The sequence below is a fragment of the Hippoglossus hippoglossus genome, chromosome 6, assembly GCF_009819705.1.
Source record: "Hippoglossus hippoglossus isolate fHipHip1 chromosome 6, fHipHip1.pri, whole genome shotgun sequence".
In the NCBI taxonomy this organism is placed as follows: Eukaryota; Metazoa; Chordata; class Actinopteri; order Pleuronectiformes; family Pleuronectidae; genus Hippoglossus; species Hippoglossus hippoglossus.
The window spans coordinates 7,617,280-7,636,456 of record NC_047156.1 but is presented as its reverse complement, the minus strand read 5'-3'; the positions used below and the strand labels follow the sequence as shown (position 1 = coordinate 7,636,456).

The 19,177-nt window shown below is 42.8% G+C and overlaps 1 protein-coding gene across 3 annotated transcripts in view; it reads right to left on the bottom strand.

Moving 5' to 3' along the window:
* Positions 1-1,444: 1,444 nt before the first annotated feature.
* The window catches only part of osbpl5 (oxysterol binding protein-like 5), a 39,039-nt gene continuing 21,306 nt past the window's right edge, over positions 1,445-19,177 (bottom strand). For 2 of the 3 annotated variants that reach the window (XM_034588297.1, XM_034588298.1), the window contains 21 exons: positions 15,666-15,821; positions 15,350-15,423; positions 14,037-14,117; positions 13,604-13,705; positions 13,136-13,339; positions 12,396-12,480; positions 12,138-12,300; positions 9,371-9,584; positions 9,004-9,188; positions 8,808-8,889; positions 7,903-8,001; positions 7,694-7,790; positions 7,475-7,573; positions 6,938-7,035; positions 6,717-6,806; positions 6,409-6,545; positions 5,824-6,003; positions 5,553-5,682; positions 5,136-5,250; positions 3,473-3,575; positions 1,445-3,184 (listed from right to left, as the gene is read on the bottom strand). In XM_034588297.1, coding sequence (XP_034444188.1) covers positions 3,049-3,184; positions 3,473-3,575; positions 5,136-5,250; positions 5,553-5,682; positions 5,824-6,003; positions 6,409-6,545; positions 6,717-6,806; positions 6,938-7,035; positions 7,475-7,573; positions 7,694-7,790; positions 7,903-8,001; positions 8,808-8,889; positions 9,004-9,188; positions 9,371-9,584; positions 12,138-12,300; positions 12,396-12,480; positions 13,136-13,339; positions 13,604-13,705; positions 14,037-14,117; positions 15,350-15,423; positions 15,666-15,801 — 2,610 coding nt within the window. In that variant the 5' untranslated portion in view covers positions 15,802-15,821 and the 3' untranslated portion in view covers positions 1,445-3,048. Of the gene's footprint in view, positions 3,185-3,472; positions 3,576-5,135; positions 5,251-5,552; positions 5,683-5,823; positions 6,004-6,408; positions 6,546-6,716; positions 6,807-6,937; positions 7,036-7,474; positions 7,574-7,693; positions 7,791-7,902; positions 8,002-8,807; positions 8,890-9,003; positions 9,189-9,370; positions 9,585-12,137; positions 12,301-12,395; positions 12,481-13,135; positions 13,340-13,603; positions 13,706-14,036; positions 14,118-15,349; positions 15,424-15,665; positions 15,822-19,177 lie in introns of those variants that run through there. The other variant, XM_034588299.1, reaches the window with a different exon arrangement.

Below are 19,177 nucleotides of genomic sequence, written 5' to 3'. Positions count from 1 at the left end.
TATAAACATGGGTAGGGACATTGGTTTCACAGGGTGGGACGCACATACACTCACATGCATGCTGGGCCCAAAGCACTAGTTATGTATCCACTATATCTTTCCATAGAAAGCAGTAATTTGCTGGCCATATTAATATTCACAAACCTGCATCGATAATCTTTCAAATGTATAAGTTAAGTTCACTTCAATCATAGAGACACATTTCCAAAAGTGTTGTCAGCTTCCCATTAAGCATCATAAACCCGGCAGCTGTTTCCAGTTAAGTCCAGTATTAAGTTTTGTACAATGTCCAGCTACTGACTTTAATTTGATTGTTGCTCTTTTCTAAGCCCCAACTTATTAGAGTAGCTCAGAGTTGTTTGTTGACAGTACTTGAGGCAGTATGCAGGCCCCCGACACTGTGTGTGTGTGTGTGTGTGTGTGTGTGTGTGTGTGTGTGTGTGGGGGGGGGGGCTCCGGAACACTACACTGGGGATTAAATCTGTGTGTGGCAGATATGTTGATCCCCGTGTCTACCGAGAGATTTTCACCTGCTCAGGTTTAACCCTGCAGGGCTCGGGGCTCCACACAGTTTCGGTGTCAGACAAAACACAACACACTTCATGTAGTTGTTCACAACATCGAGTCTCAGCTGCTGTGTTGATCTTTGCTGCTTCTACAGACTCAGTAGCTTTTTTTGTTTAGTCTAATCCAACATTTCTTCCATGTCATGAATTATTAAAATAACACTAAAATAAATGAGCAAATTTCCATGAAACTTGGAAGGATGTGTTGTGGGTCAAGGAGGGAGCGGATCTGAATCACATCAACATTTTCAAAGTTTTCCCAAGAAATAATTCATGGATCTTGATAAAGAAAATCTGGTAGATTTAGGGAACTGATGAACAGCTTGATTAAATCTAAAAGGACGGTTGAGCCTTGGCAGAGGTTCACACACTACTGAGTTTGTTTGTAAGCAAGATTAAACAAAAACAGCCCGATGGATTGAAACTTGTTACAACAATGTGGTATTGGTTAGAATTGAACCCATTAACTTTAAGGTGCAGATGAACTGGCTCATGGGGCAGATCCTGGATTTCTTTCACTCTATAATATTGTGAGCATTTTTCTAGACGTTCCTTTATTTCTCAAGAGAATAATTCAGGGAAATTGATGAAAGACATCTGGTATTTTTAGGGTTGTAATATCTATAAGGAAGCGAAATTGGGTGCAGCTTGATTGAATTGAAGGGGACTGTTGGGCCTTGATGGTGGTATGTTATCTAGTTATAAGATAAATACCTTGGTTGACAGTCCCAGTATAACAAGACCTTACCTTAACCACATTAGTGTCTCCCTCTAGTGGTGAATGACAATACATTCCATCTGTACACTGAAAGATTTCTCGATGCTTTGAAGACCAGCAGATTTTTTTTATTAAAAGACATTAATGAGTCCAGTCAGTGTCAGGCTTAAAGTATTTTTACTGTAGTGCTACAGTACGCAACAGGTATGCATGAAAACATCGGGCGACGTCATGTTCTCTGTAGTTTCATTCCATATAACAAAAGTATCTGGCAGGTAGAATCCCCACGGCATGGCAGTAGAGTAGAAAACAGGGAAATGAAAAAAAAACAAAAAGAATATACAAATAAAAGGTGTAAATAAAAGCATTCAAAGAGTCGAGATTCTTCATGTGCTCTCTGATTCTACTGGCAATTCAGCGTTAGAGAAGCAAGCGCACAGACCTGGCCTCTTTTAGCACAACTTATAATGGCTTACTCGCACTCATGTGCTCCCTCACACTGACACATACACACACACAGACACACACATCCATCCATGGGAGAGCGATTGTCACCCCTGGTCTCAGTCCTCCAAACTGAATTAGATTAGGAAAGTCTAGGTTAATCACCCAATAAATACATTCTGAAATCTCATTTTTTTAACACAGACCGCTTGACAAATATATACAAAGTGATTAAAAGATAAAAGTAACTCATTACTAAGTGTTTACATCATAAAACAGTGAACATGAACATGGTGTGGACCGAGATGCACACACACACAATCTCCTTCTATTAGGCCCAAGTATCCAATTTAATTGTCTCCACTCGTTCTCTCCCTCTCTTCCGCCACATTCTGCTTCTTTACGTAACTGATTGTACACACGAGTGTCGTGGTCGAGACCAAAGCCTTTTGCGTTACTACTATCCCTTCAGCTACGGCACTACAGGCACACAAATTCAAAGACACTGTTTGGCTCTATGCCCCGCCTCGCTCCCATGATCCTTCCTTCTCGCGTGTCGCAACGAACGCACACAGTGCTCCCTGTAAACAAGTACTCTTTGTTCTGTCAGATTATAAATACTGTTTTGGTAAAATCATCATCATCATTAAAAGACGAGACAGAGTGTATTTGAGCGCATATCGATACAAAACACAAAGAATTGCACTGTTGGAAGATTTTCCTTCCTCGTTTCTATAGGTTGCGTTTTACTTCTTCTTCGTCTTCTTCTTTTTTGGCTTCAGCGTTAAGGCCCAAAAATCTGGAGTGGAAGGGGAGAAGGAGAAGTCCAAGCGGTGGTCTGCCTGCGCCCATAGGGCCCTACTGTGGACACGTACAACACACATACAAGCACACTCACAGATAAACAGTATTACAGGGCGATATAAAAAGACACTAAGGAATGGTGAAACATCCTCTCTGTCATTTCTTTTTGTGAAATCATTCTTCATCATACATTTCATCTTCATATTCTAAATCTTTTTAGCCGTGCTTGTCTCTCATCCCTCCTTTCCTGTCCAAAGTGCGTGGGTGCCGGTGCTGTTTCAGTCTGGCTACACTAGGGGGTGCCGTTTCTCTCAGCAGATGACTGACAGGCGGTGGCTGTGTTTATTGCTATAATGTCTGTGCTCCTCCCATCGTGGAGGAAACAAACGGGACAAAGTTGCCCTCCTGACACTGATCTGAGGTCTTTGCCCCCACTGCTGATTAGAGTCTGTGCTTTCTGGAAGGATCTCTTGTCAAATCAGTGCTGGAAGGAAACTCCCTCCCTGAGGAGCAGGCTCAGGTGAAGACGTAGTTGAGGAGGAGCTGAGAGAGGAGCAGAACACAGAGGATGAGACAGTGACGGCCTGTTAACGACACGCCGTCCTCTGTCTCCCTCTGACGAGCCAGCTGACGACTCAGGACCACCAGGTTCCTGCAGGGAGAGAGAGAGAAGGGTCAGACTCAAGTGTTCACAACCTGGGGGACGGCAATCCTCGAGGAGCCCCAGGATTAAACTCTCAAGATGAGGTTATTTTATTACAGTGATCTACAGCTGTGCACTCAGATGAAGAGTATCAAGTAAACTGTTTAATGTTTTAAGAATCGTGAAGCAAAAACATTGGCAACAAGTCTAGAACCTGCAGTAAAATCACCACAATAAAAAAATCTATCAAAATCAGCCCAGTAGAAAACACGATGTGTGTGTGTGTGTTGCTTTCACCTCTGAATATCCTGCTGCGTCTTCTGTATGGATGTGATGGAGGCTTCCATCAGGGCCATGTCCTTTATGTCTTTACTGCACCGTGCACACTGGTTTGAAAATCCTGGACACAAGACGTGTGGGAAAATGCAATTAGGGTCAAGCAGTAAAAAAAAAAAAACACAAATTAAAGTGCATTGATTACATTTTGGGAACGTGGGGATAATTTGGTTCGTCGTCACAACTTCAACTGGCTGTTTGAGGGTTAAGACTTTGTTTTATGGTTAGGGTTAGAATTAAGTTTAGAGGTAGAGTTGAGGTTAGTCATTTAGGTGGGATGGTTAAGGTTACGGTAAAGCAGTAGAGCAGTGGTCACCAACCTTTTCGAGCCCAAGAGCACTTTTTAATTCCAAACGTAAGCCGAGAGCTACCACCCTGATATCTTCCAAAAAACCCACTTAGGAGGGTCATATTTATTATTTTTAGCAATTTCTGTTAAAGGCTGAATGTACAAGAAATAAATATACACAAAGAGAGGCAGTTGTGCAACTTTTTCTATTCAATGACAATATTCAAATTAATATCAATTCATATTTACAATGCAAAATATGTAGCTTCTCAGTTCCACATCATGTTCTGCAGAGGAGCTGCTACTGCAGCACAATGTTTTACATATAGGCTTTGATTTGAATATGGCCACAAATATGATAATTGCCCTGTATGAAAGAAGTCCCTTGTACTCAAATAAATACCAGTACTACACAGTATGAAGCCGTGCATCTTCTGCTCCAGCAAATATTTCACAATAAAAAAACATTACCTTTTTGAACAAGGGAATGGATTCCATCAACAGAAACGCTCGAGTGCTTTTATTTTTGAAAAGGCTTACAGAAAGTGTTGCAACCATTTGTTTGTGACATAAATTCATCAGATAAGCATTAAAACTCAGGTGAAAGATCATTTTCTCTGTTTATTCTGCTGTGAACCAAAATGTTTATCTGACTATGACACAAATGTATTTACAACACTTTCCGAACACGTTTCAAAGTAAAAGCACTCCAGCGTTTCACTTTCTGAATCCACTCATTTCAGCAGTCAGCAGTAGCGGACACACAGCGCGTGTGAAAAACAGACAACCGACACACAGCTGATCTGCGGCGCGACGACAGACAGTGAGTCCAGAGAGTTGGGGGATCGACAGTGAAGACTGGCAGATCGACGGGTTGGCGACCACTGCTCCACATTGTGCCGCTTTGCCGTCGCAAAAGTTGCCCCGCAAATGAGACACACACATTTTTCTTTCACTGTCGTAAAAAATAACTCTTCCTCCCAATCATTATGAAAATAGTATGTTTTCTTTCGCTTTTCTGCCATGTTTTCTTTAGTTTGGGGGGTAAAAACCACATCGAGCTCGCCATCGTTGCTGCTCCCGCTAGCTTGTCTCAGCATAGAGTGAGATGGCGGTTTGACTTTTTATTTTTTTTCAAATTTCAGTTTTTCTTTTTTTTCTTAATTTTTTTCTTTTTAAAATTTTTTTTTAATTTAGAGCATGCCTTGCGGGCGACTCGCGGGGTCCCTGCGGGCGACCAGGTGCCCACGGGCACCGTGTTGGCTACCTCTGCAGTAGAGGATTCATTATATCAATGAATGCCCTCTAAGTACAAATGTGTGAGTGTGTACCCACCTTCATTGTCTGAGGACTCTTGTGTGGGTTCAGGTGTGGTGCTGCTGCTCTCTGTGTTCTGGCTGCAGCTGGACGGTTGGCTGCTCGCCTTCCTGTGCTTCCCGTTCACCTCGGCCTGAGGAGACGAGGAGGAGGCTCAACATCGTTAACTTGTTCAAACTTCATAGCTGACAAATCGATAGTGAACTGCTGGTTCAACACTCTCTGAATATCACTCAAGCAAATACTGTATATGAGAAAGTGAGAAAAAAATGGCTACTCATACTTGTCCTGTATTTTTAGAGCATCTAAATATCAGGGACAGTTTGGTATGACAGGAAGTGAAGCAGCCTTCATTTTGATTAAGTGTCTATGACTCAGGATCAATAAAACAGTAGTTCAGCTCCAGCTGAGGAGTGTGTGATTGGGCTGACTGACCTTCTGTTGGATGGTCCAGCTGTGGCTGTACGACAGTTCACTGTGTTGTCTCTGGCGTTTCTTGTGCGTCTGAATCACTCCGTCCTTCTCGAACTGAACCAGGCAGCGCTCAGGGTCCCACGGCCGCATGCTGCCAAACAAGACATTATATTATCTCCACGTCTCCTCTCACTACTTGACAGCTCATCCCTCGTTTTGGTGACATGAAATGTTAACTACATATGTGAGATTGCCTGTGTTTTATGTGCTTGGTGAGTGTGTGTGTTCTTACTCCATGTGACTGTAGGTCCAGTCGGAGGTGATGGGGTCCTGATTGAAAAGTCGTGAGGTATAGGCTTTGTCTCCTCTCTCCCTGGCCTCTTGCCGCTGAGCCTCCTCCAGCACAAACTTTTCCTGGGTGGCCCTCATCTGGTCCCGATCCATGATGGCACTGGTCACATGCTGCCACAGTCTATCAACACACACACACACACAGTGACATTAGATCCAAAGGTTGTAATTTAGCAATATATTTGTAACTGTTTACATGACATTATGGAAAAAAATTTATAGTTTTTCTTGAGAAGAATTAACTAATTAATCTCTGAATAGACTGATTATAGACCAGAGAGTACATTTACCTTGTCAAACACATGTGTAATTAACATTAAGAATAACAGCATTTCTTTTAGGTGAGTCAGAACTCTGGTATTGTCTAACCTGACACACCTGAATAAAAGCCAGTATTAATGGTAGTAGATACAACTGTGCTTAACCCTGCAATGACAAATCAAAATGTCTTTAATGCTGTTTTCATGTCTGTCGAGTTCAAACTGAGTATTAATTCAATACATGGATGATAAAATATGTGGTTTACCTTTCAGACTCGAACTCTCCCTGCTGGTCGATCTGTACCACTTGTCTTTTGAGCCGGCTGTTGCGGATGTCTGCACTCGGGTTCCACAGCGACTCCTGCTGGCCGGAGCGCTTTTCATGAATGAACACCTCACTGTCCTGATTATAACAAAGATGAAAAAAAAAATCTCAGCCTTGTTACACAAATCAGTTCATCACTACTTAAACGTGCCTATCAATGTTACAGGTTACAGGCTCCCTGTGAGGCTCCTGTAGTTCATGAGTCTCCCTTCTGCTGCTGCAGGTAAGAACAGAGTTTAAAGCTCTCACCCAATGTCCATCGACAGTGGCCAGCAGCTCCTCTCCGACAACGATCTTCCCGCTGATCTGATTCACGGAGCAGGAGCCTCCAAGGAAAGGCTGCGGTCAAAGTGATCAATACTTTTATTCAAATTACTGTGAAGCATCAGCTGCTAAATAGTCAACCAACTATTATGATGTAAGAAAAACAACTAGTCAAAGTCAATTTGGTTAAGGAATAAAAATTGTACCTTTAGTTTGAACTCCAGCTCTGTGAAACATTTGGTTTTCTCACACTCGATGGTGACCTTCCCGCCCAGCTCCAGTGTCATGGTGCCGTACAGGATACCTGCAGATGGCAGAATCACAGCATCAGATCAACCATGTTGATATGTGAGCGAGTTCGTTGATTGGATCGAAAAACAAGATAATTTACAACATCCTCAGAGTCCACACTCAGTGAATAAAGACATTGGACCTGACTTAGATTCCACCGATCATCCATGTCTAGAGTAGACCGATTTCATTGAATCTGCGGTAGATGAGTTTGTAGATTGACCTCCTGTTCTCACTGTACTGAAGCTATGTTTGGTAATGTAAGTGTGACAGTGAGGATTGTTTAATGTCTAAGGCACACAAACCTCTACATGATTATTATATCTAAAGAGATGAGGCTGTATGAAGGAGATCATGTTAGTCATGGAAACTGAAGCCCTGTGGTTCAGCAACAAGAATATGAACCGATTTTGTGATAGAAATCGCGTAAATATTTACTGTAGACCCGTTACCTTTGCAGTGAGCATAGGGCATTGTGATGACATACTCCTCATCTCTGCTGAGGAACAGCAGCTTCGCTTTTCCATCGAGAATAGCAGACAGAGAGTTTCCTACAGCAGAGGGACAGAAAAAAATCACAGTTCAAGAAAAGATCCTCCTTAAAAAGCTTCCACTGACAGACAGTTACTGTGCCTCTGAAGGAACGCTTGGATCTTTTATTAGCTACGTACCATAGAACTTGGACTTGGCCAGGATGCTTCCACTAATAGAAAAACCATCTTTCCTATTGCAGATGTAAAAAGCAGAGATGGGCGGATGGTGGGACACCTGGCAGAGAAAAGGGAGAGAGGTGTCAGATACCCACTGGCATGTACTACATTTTACACTTGCTGCATTTGGTAGGTGTATTCACGTGTTCCAGCTAAGAATGTGGTTTCACCTGTTCAGCTATGTAGAAAGTGCAGCTGTCGGTGTCAGGGTGAAGCCAGCAGCAGCGGAAGGTCTCCCCCAGGATTGGGTTGTAAGGCTTCTTCAAACCCTGGAAAATCAAAAACACAGACCGATGTGAGAATCATCTGCCACAAACTGTTTTCTGTCTCAAGTCAAACGATGCTGAGGACCAATTACATTGCAGGTAATCACGGGACCAAATAGGCTTCACTGATGACACTTTAACAGTTAAATCAAATAAGCCTCACTATGGAAATTATGACTCATTCATTGGACTCAATAATTCAGTAGGTAAACCACAGTATTGATTAAGCTTGCTCTAATGAGAGGTTATCAATATTCTACCCATCCCTCTACAGTGGGTCCGTTAGCAGTAGTCAGACAACATCATTAGTTGTAATAGGTACATGTGGGGTGTTTTGCTGTGGGGGTTGAAGACATACTGTGATTGGCCGGTGAGCCCACACGCACGCAGCATGCTGTCATGGGCAAACAGGTGGAGCTGAGCGAATCAATGTGCTGCACACGGCTCAATAATGAGGTGAGATTTTACCAATATGTGGCGTTCGATGTTGATACTGTGGCGGACCACTCGAGATAAATCAACGTATGGGAAACACTTAAAAGATGCTAAATGCTGTAAAGCTGTGTACTGGACATGGATTTATTTCTAGCTACAAACTGTAGTTATCAGAGTAACCTTTCTGTCAGATCCAGCCAGACACAGAGTAATGGGAAGCACCAAGAAGATGTTAAATACTACAAAGATGGCCAACTTGTTTATCATCATTATCCCAAAACAGCTGTTGCAAAACGAGGGCTCATCTTGTGAACAGGGTTGGCATATTTAAAAGCCATTATGATTAAACTAACAAGCCAAAGAACAAATCTTACCTTAGGCTTCTTGTAGAAACCAGACAAGTACCATCGCAACACCTGCTTGATCCGACCATATGCACTCTCCTCCAGCACAGCTCTGTGGGGACGAGCAGAGACGTCAGACACGATTATAAAAAGATTCTTCCATCTGTCTTTGATGAAAATACTAAATGTGCACACACACACACACACACAGTATACAGTTACTGACTGTGAGAGCAGATCAGCGTGGTAGTAGTAGTCAGACAGCTTGTCCAGGAAGGAACGTGGCTCCAGGATGAAGGTGGGCAGCACCACCTTGGACAGGTCCATTCCCGGCCGCAGCTGCTTGAGCAGGGTCCAGATCAGACCCTTGTTCTCCTCGGATACAGTTTCAACCTGGGACGCCTCCCCAGCCTGAGGTAACACATACAGATGGAGGGAGGGTTGCATAAAAGCCTTGTGGTGGCATTGGTGGTTCTCTGCTCAGAAACCAGGGTTCAAGCAATTATATGTAATACTAATATATGCTTACTGGGGTAAAGTGTGCTGAACTAAGGTAGAGCTCTACATATGTCACAATAATCTTGGTGCTTCACCTCAGCCATCTCCTCTGTGCTCTGCTCTACATAGGCTGTGGCCTGTGGCCCGGGGGACAGCTCATCCGATTGGTCCATGTCACTCTCCTCTGTCAGCCTACCACCGTTCTCATTGGGCGTGGTGTCCCAGTCGTCGTGAGCCTCGCGCTCTGATTTGTCCGAAAAGCCGTCATGCTCCATGTGGTGATTGCCCAGCAGCACGGCGTCATTCAACCTAATAGTAAGAGAGGACAGGTGAACAGAAAGGTTAGAACCGTGTCAAGCAATCCTGATATTGAATCTGTGATGTTATCTTGTATCCGCCTCCTCGTGATGAGCAAGTTCACTGCATTAGACACCATCCACAATAAAAACCTGGTTGACCTGGAGGGTCTGAATGTAATAAATATGACCCTTCTGGTTGCCAGGACAACCACACAACCTCATCCTCCCTCCTTTCACATCTCCCACTTACCTGGTCTGAATGAGACTGATACACAGGCAGGATTTACAGTATTTTATTTTGTTCACATACACGCTCACACGCATCCTTTCATAGATTTGTGCCAAACACACAAGTTATCATTTTCAAATCATGCATACGAACACAAACCCAGATCACAGACGTGTCAGCGATTTGACAAAGAGAACAAAGTTTACAAAAAGAGAAATAGTGATAAAAACAGACTCTAAATGGTCAAAGAAAAGAGAAGTGAAAATGAGAGGGGAGAGGAAGACAGGAAGATGCATGTGATTGCTAAAAAGGAACAATGATGATTCAAATCCTACAGCCATTATACAAGGCCAGAAAATGGACACCTGGGTGCACAGCGCACATCACAAAACGCACTCAGGGACATTCAGAGAAGGGCAAACAAGAAGAAATGAAAAACAGGTCTTCGTCCTATGTTTTACTCAAAGGTTTTAACTCAAATATTTCCCAATTGCGCCATAGTTTCAGTCCAAACGAATACAGTCAAACATTATGACAGTTTAGGACGTGTAGTGTGTGTCAAATGTTTGCAAAACCACAATCAATGAGATTGAGATTGTAATCACAGAAAACAAGGAATGAGCCTGTTTATCCAAACAACAACGGCAGAGAGTTAATTTGTCAAAATGCCCGAGGGCTCGACAGACCTGAAGAGTCACATTCCTGCACGCGGTGTGAATTACCAACCGACCAGTAAGGTTATTTATTAACCCAAACACGCCTTGGAACAGTAACAGCTTTCCTTACCTCAGAGACATAGAGCACACGGACAAACTCTTTCCCAGGAATCAAAACACCACCAGTGATGTCAGCAGTAAATCCAAACACAGACGAAGCCGCTCCTTATCTCCTCTGCTCTCCGCTGGAAAGGTTTTTTAATCTACAGACTAAAAAGGTGCTGTGTCGCTTCCTTGACACCGACACACCTGCTTCCTGAATGTGCGTGTGCAGTTTTCTGTCCGTGTCGGTTTGTGTGTGCGTGTGTGTGTGAGTGTGTGTCTGTTAAGGCTGGCAACGGCTGTGTTGCTGCCGTCCCTTTCTGGGTGGTGTATGTTTCACATTCTACTCCATCTTCCTGCTCCTCTGTCAGTCATGTGATCATACAGGCTGCTATGATTGGCTGAGAGAGGAGCAGGAGAGGAGGGAGAGCTATGATAGACGGCCAGAGGGCGGTTGAGCTATGGAGGAGGGAATAAAAGGAGGAGTAGAGGAGAGGAAATGGACGTGTAATGTATGACAGCAATGCTGACATTGCACATGAATTCAAAAACCCAAACAATCATGTGCTGTATATCAGACAAATAATGCAATCACCACAAAAGCAAACAGGGTATGACTTTCTATAAATAGGGCCAGTAAGAGAAACTACATACACAACGTGGGCAGGTTGTACATTGTGTTTTGAATTTGGTGCTTTTTGAAACACAACAAATAATTAATTTCACATTCAGAGGTCAGTATGGGGTTGATGGCCTTGTTCACCACCACATTTAAAGTAGTTGATGAGGGAAAACTACTGATTCACTAATTCACTTTCCCAGTCAACATTGTGATACTACTAATTCAGTATCTAATACATTTATTTACATTTAAAAGTCTGCTAATAAAATATAATATAATATTATATAATATAATATTTTAAGAAAGGACACGTGGTTTTTAAAATTGACCATTAGACTGAATGAATTCTTTACCTATGATGCAGAGCTGGTTGCCTGGGGCAACTGGGCAGCTAGTTATTACAGGATGATCTGTTTTTCCTTCGTGTCTTTGTTGATATCACAGCACAGCAGACAATTATGCTAAAATTATGTTTTAAAATATGCATACCTGGCTCAATGATTACAATCTCAACTGAACCAGACATGGAATAATGCAGACGTGATTTGCAGTTGTAATTTCCAGAGACCAACTGGAAAAGAGTTTGTCTATATTCAATGTGTTGCTGTGTTTAAATGATCCATTTAAAAAATGCGGAGATTAGGTTTCATACGCCGACTTCCAAATACAATAATTACACAGGTAGATCTATATTTGACTAGAGTGCTACGCATTACATAGCTAACACACCTAACACACCTAATGTTGTCTGCTGAATTGGGGACCATCTGGACACCATTAATATGTTTGCCAGCAATGCCAACATTCAAGTGCATGAATTGGCAAACACAACAACTTGATAGTGATTACAGGAAATATAGATCCTCCAATAACAAGTAATACATATAAAAATTGTTTTAAATTATATTAGACAGGTTTACAGTACGCAGCTGTATCTGAATGTATTTTACTCACTGTAGCAACTCTGTCTCAGTGAGTGCGGTAGACTGCAGCAGCTGGAGTATATGGGAGGACTCTGAAGACGTGCTGATATCTCCTTCTCTCCCTGCTTTGGCTGTCAGCTTGTAGAGACTGGAGCAGCTGAGAGCCAGCTCCAGGGCATCCATCCAGCATCGGCCTGGAGAGACGGACATATTTTAGAGAGGGGAAGGAGTACCTCAAGTAATGCACGAGCGAACGCGTCCAACCGAAACAACAACACACGAGACTCACCATCCGACTCTGAGGCAGCTCTGAAGATTAGGTAGTTGCTGGGTAGAGGCTGCGTGATGGAGCCAACGGTCTCTCCTTTGGGACCCTGAGCATATGGATAAAATGGTGACTCATGCTTCACGCTGTTTCAGCTTTGTTTTACCAACAGAACTAAATGCCTCTCTTAAGGGCCATATTTCAGAATATAGTAGAAAATAGGACAGTATCGGGAATATCACTTGTAGAGAACTGAACAAGAGAATTATTACTTAGAAAAGAAAAATGTGAGTAAAAAAACTGCCAACAAAACAGAACAAAACGCAATTGCTCTTGTTTTCATCTTTCAATGCAGATAAAAACCTGTATTTTCCTTTTGTATTACGTTAGTATATTTTAACTAAAAGCTCCAGTCATGAAAATAATTTTGTATAGCTTCAGTGCAAAACAATTTCATGAGCAGCTATAAACTCCTAATTAGTAACAGTACATTCATTTCTTAGCTACCTTGCTATCAGCCATGTCTCTTTTTGATACTCCCACTAGGAGGCACTCAAGAATTTTCCCAATCTCGGATGTAGAGGCATTATCAGTATTAGTATAAGCATAACAAAAACTGATTTGATTGATACTAACATCTAAACATTGTAGAATCAATTTATATCTTAGTCTGTCTCAGTATGTAGTCTTAGTAATGTGGTTCTCTAGATCATTTGCCACCACTGTGTTCACAGTAGGTCAGTGAGCCTGCAGCCATGTCTGACCTTAATAGCCCAGATAGATTTGTCCAGCGGATGAAAGAGCTTGAAACAGAAACCGTCCTTCTTTGAAGGTCTCTCGATCAGCTTGCATGCACTGAGGAGGATGGTGCCCACCCAGTGGTCTGTTTTGGGGGTCTTATAAATCAAAAGAACTCCAGGCTTCAGGGCACACCACAACTTGGTCCAACTCTTTAAAGAGCCTCGGATCTAAAGAACGATGAGGGATGAGAAGAGATCATTTTAGGATAATAACACGTAGGAAACCCAAGAAATATGATGCATCTTACAAAACACAATGGGAATAAAATGTTAAATGGAAAAAAAAAATCTTCTAAGCAGCAGAACTGTTCAAGTGTTGCAGCAGTATTTGTAACAAATACAGTTGTGATGATAAATATCTAAATGACAGATGATAGATAAAAGTCGTAACAGTTTGTTTGTCCGTGTAAAACTGAAACAAAATCCACGCACCTTTAGCCAGTTTGCCATGATGACAACACTGGGGTCCTTCAGTGCAGTGAACAGTTCTTTAGCTGCCCGTTTCTTCTCTTGCCTGTAATTCTGCTTTTGGACCTGAGAGACAAAAGACACACATGAATGAGTCATCAGTCTCACTGGTCAGAGGACTGGTGTGAAAGGGCCACTAGGTGGAGGCAGAGTCAAACACAATACTTGCATTCATACAGACATCCTGTTGCCTCTGGTTTTCAGTAACATGATTCATTATTTTATGCTGTATAAAGGGGTACACAGTAAAAACATTATTCATGGACATGTTTAAAAAAAAGATCCCAAATGGTTTGTGTACATTCGACCCACTGAGCGCAGAGTGACAGAGATACTGAGCTAAACTAAACAACAGTTCTCACAGTCACACCAAGCAAGGAAGGGATGTGTCATGTACCTTGAGAGACTCCTTCCGAGCCAGCTTCTCTGTGGGGGAGGGACAGTCCTTCTCAACACCATTAAACATCCTGGACTCAGACTTAAGGAGAGAGCAGAGAGGACGATCAGAGGGGATGAAGAGGAGGGAGATAGGATATAAAATAAAGAAACAGTTGCTGTATACATTTTAGTTAAAAGTAGTTTAGTCTTATATCAAATCTAGGTTAATGATGATTATGATAAATTAATAATGTCCTGCAATAAGACTTAACTTGTTTGATTTGCTTGCATTATAAGAAAGCACATTATTTAATTGTTTCCTTTGCCACAGAGCACATTTGTTATTACACAACTTTGAGTGAAGCAGGTGGGCGGCCCCTCAGTAAAGCAACTTAGCCGACAGTCAGTTCTGCTGTTGTGACCACAAACCCACCGACTTCCTTGGTTAGACAGCAAAGTAAAATGACTGTTTGAGGGTCTCCACTGATCAGTGATTACAGATCAGAATCTCACTTGTTATCATGTGTTTTCACTGTCTAATATGAATTTACATAACCACCTGTGTGCCCATAAACAAAATGACTCAATATTATTTGGTGAGCCCACATAGGCAGTTAGGCTGATCTGTTTGTGTTAATAGACGCCATTCTTTAAGCATAGTAAACAACTGTGATCTCAGTCTCCTTTTGTCCTATTAGGGCTTCCATGATGGAAAAGAGGGCAAAAGGCCACGGATGCAGCTGCACATGTGAATTATTTGAATTGTTCCACGTGTGAATAGGCAATACTGCGAGACGGAGCCAGACAAAGGGACAAGAGGAGAAGAGACGAGACAAAATGAGATTACACAGGTTGCCAGTGGAAACATTTATTGACCAGTCGTAATTAGTATGACTAAAGAATGGAAACAGATTGTTAGGACTAATACAGCATAAGCAAGATAGGCAGCGCTGGGACAATAAATGCCTGAGCTGCCAAATAAATGGCTTGTGGTGCTACAGACACAGTTCCCACCATGGCCCTAACACATAACAATGTGTTTTAAATGTGGATTTACCCCATTGTTGTGTCAAAAATGTTAGTTATTACTATTTTCGTAAGAGTTTTATTTTTACCAAAACAAAGAAATATATTGCCCTGATGTTAAATGACTTCCTCTAAAAACAATGCATCAACAATTGTAGGTCAGTCCATTTAAAAGTCTTGTTTGTGTTTTATACTGTCATACTGTGGTTGATGAGAAGAAAAGGAATGATCACAGAATACAAAGGCGAAGGCTCCGTGCTACAGAGAAGTGTTAAGGAGCCAACCAACCAGGTACTGTGTTCTTACCGTGCTGCCTGGTGATTGGACAGGACTAAGTTCATTACTCAGCATGGAGAGGCCGTTCCTGTCTGTCTCACTGCCTGGTGGGAACCCACAACACACATCACATACAAATGAACTCAGTGAATCAACCTGCTGACAGACAGTTAAAGCATGGCAGCCCCAAAAGCACCTAATAAGCAGCAGCTGAGGTTGGTGGATTTTTATAGAATTAGTACAGTGCAGCAAAGTCTGTTGGGATCCACCAGCATATGTCATTGAAATATCTGATTTTGTCATATTCACATCCCACATGTCTGCTTTGACCTCTTGGGTCATTTACCTGGGCTGAGGTCATAAAGATCGTTGTCTCCTCCATAAGACAAGTTCCGGGTGAGGGTGCGGGGGTCAATTTTGGGTGGGGAGGTGGCGTTGGGGCACAGAGAAAACCTCCGATGGAACAAATTCTCCTCCTTCATCTTGACAACCTGCTCGTCCTCTGCAGCAGGAGAAGCACAAGGGGAAGAGAGGAGGGAAGAAGAAAATTCAGATTAAAAACAAAAAGATTTCAAATATAATTCTGATATGTTCAAATATTAGATTTTACAAACATTTCAATGATGTAATTTATCCTCTAATCGTGTTTTTTCTCCTGAATCTGATCGTTGTTGTTTTCTATCTCAGACTCTGAGCTCTCAAATGCCATCCTAGATCCGTGTATCTGGACCCCCACCTTCTCTCTTCACTCCTACACTAACAAAGACCCCCACTGTATGAGGACATGTCAGCCTGTCAACATAATGGCACTGTGCGTGGCAGTGACAGGCGGTTCAGACTGCACATTGTTAGAGTATATGACAGACAGAGGCCCCACCAAGTCCCAGTGTCCACAGAGACTCACTGTCCAAGACGACACCCACCGCCTTTACCACTACTCCTCCATCCTCCACATCGTCTGCAAAATGACTTCACTCAAAAGACAAATAATGTTCGTCTTCGCTCGACGAGGAGCCAGTCCACAAATAAAGCACTCAACAAAAGGAGGAAATGCAGCTACTGCAGACGTGTGCATGATGAAGCTGTGGCTCTGCAGCTTCATGTCACTGTGCTGTGGTCAATTTGCAGAGGTGAGTGGATGAGTCATATTTTCAGGTCACCCTGCCCACATCAAGTGGACAAAAACAAGTTCACGCGCGCACGCTCGCACGCACGCACGCACGCACGCTCGCACGCACGCTCGCACGCTCGCACGCACGCACGCACGCACGCTCGCACGACCCTCTGACTTGCAGCCTACAGACCAGTCTAAATGTCTTCAACATCAGGCAACAGAGAGTAAATTGACATCATCAAAACTGATCTACCAACTGGGAAAAACTTCACAGGAAATCATCACATAGATGAATCGAAGCTTCCACAAAAGGTCAAGCGTTTGTCCAGCTGCAAATGACCTTCGCCCTTTTTGACCATCATAGTGCAGCTTAGACCAATCCCTCTTTTCAGCTGTGTAAACACAGAACCCAATCAGGAATACACAGACTTTACACAAGACTGCACGCACAGTCAGAGCTGTGCCAAGACAAGTCTTCTGTAAGGATGTGTTGTTAACGTGTTTATTTTTTTCTCTTTTCTACCTGAGGTACACTTCGCCCCTCTGTTCCAGTTTTTAGCTACTAACAACTTTTTAACTATCCATACAAACTGCATCACAGCTTTTTCCAGACGGATGATTATGCTTCTTCAAACAGGTGGTGAGCTGATCATTGAAAATCAGAGCTGACGGTCAAACACTGAGTTTAATGGAGCGTAGCTGTTACCACCTGGGACTGCCTGGACGGACACAATGTGCTCTGCTCTGATCAATATAATCCTGTTCATTTTCTCTCAGTGCACAAACAAACACACACAGCAGTAGAAACCCTCTGATTCGCAGCCTACAGACCAGTCTTGCCTACAAGTCCTCAATTACAACATCAGGGAACAGCGTGTTACATAAAATTCATTCATAGAAGGAGTTTTCACAGACTGATTCATCTTTTTTAACTCTCCCGCATTTTTCAACTGTGATTACAAAGGTGCAAGTGCAGTGTTTATGCCAGTAAGTGATAGAGATGAAACCTGTGGGTTGACAATGGCTTGAAACTGAAATTGGAAACCGCATGTGGTGCTGCAGGAGCTGCGGTGGTTAGAAAATGGTACCCTCCCTCTAGAAGTATATACATGTTCATATTAAAAATACACAGGAACACTCACATCCGTGTACTCGTCACACCACTCCCTACTTCCCTCTGTGACTCATTCTCTCAACCGCCACAGTCTCCTCTCATTTCTGATCTTGCAATCTCCTCTGTGCATTTCTTCTTCTTGCCCTCTGCTCTTTTGTCCTTTCAAAGAGCTCCAGCAATGGAAAACCAAGATATGAGTGAAAAGGTAAATTTATTTCTCTCCGAAAAAAGGAGCCTTATTTGTCCTTGAGGAGCAGGTCTATAAATAGCCTTCTATTGCTGCAGTGCATGCGTGTATGTGTAGCACAGTGCTGAACCCTGAGTGGGGTGCAGGCTGCATGGAAAAGAGCTTGAGGCATTAGCATTACACAACGGTGAGCACAATGGACCGCCAAACTGTGCAGACGGACGCACACGTACACACAGAATCAATATATCAGTTACAATACAGGCTGGTCAAAATGTGGGCAGACACACAAACTGACAGGACAAACCAACCACAGCTGGTTCTCACAGCTGCAGGGAGAAAGACTGTGTGTATGGGATGAGCACGTTACGCAGTCTAGACTGAGCACGGGTGTGGCATCCATTGCCGACTTGTGTTGTGTGTGGGCCTGTCAGTTAAGGATATAGAGGACATAGCAGTAGTGTTTGGGTGTGTGTGTGTGTGTTCTGTGCATACGTGACCATGTGTGCCTCTCGTGTTGCTGCAAACCAGGAGGATTACACATGCACATGATGTAGCACCAAGGAGGAGAGAAAAAATGCTCCTCTCCAAATAGCCAATCCCTGCAACAGCGGTGGAGCAGGCCACCTTCATTGCGCATTAGACACAAACACATGTGGATAAATGCACAGAACGCACGCACGCACGCGCACACACGCGCACGCGCACACACACACACACACACATTAGAAGTTGTGCTTGAATTAGAGACCGCACCAAAATAGTTAAGTGTGTGAGAGAGAAAGCATCACATTCATTCACATATGTGGGGGTGTAAATGTGTGCGTAACAGTCTTCCTCTCACTGCAAAACACTGCCTGACTGAAAAGTGTTCAGTGCTGTGTAATTCCCACACTCTGCAACAGCCACAGCAACACTCTTTTCAAGTCGTTCACTCAAGTAACAATCTGCAATACATGAATCTGTTTGTGATGCTAAATACATGCTGGGTGCATGAACACGATGTTCTTCTTACAGGAGACCAACAGTTAAAATATTAACACGGCATGATCAAAGTTAAATGAGGACACACTGAGTGGTTTTCATGTCCAGATATAAATCTTTGGCTGCCATGAAGTCAGAGATGCAGTGTGTTTAAAGGGGAAGGAATCATTGGGAAAGGAAACATATCTTTGATATCAACAGCAAAAATCCACAGAGATAGATCAGTGGGAACCATATTAGTGTGGCTCTAATAAGTACCAGTGTTTCCCATTAATTATCTAGACTGTGGCGGACTACCATATTCAAATTTTTCTTGCCACAGTTTCATTATGATCCACAGGAAATGTTTTTCACGTAAGAGATCTGTGACTTAGTGTTTTGCTCCATTGCTCCATTGTATAGCTGTGAGCAGCGCTATTTGCAGAATGCTCGCACGTCCAAAAAGTTGTTACCGAGAGA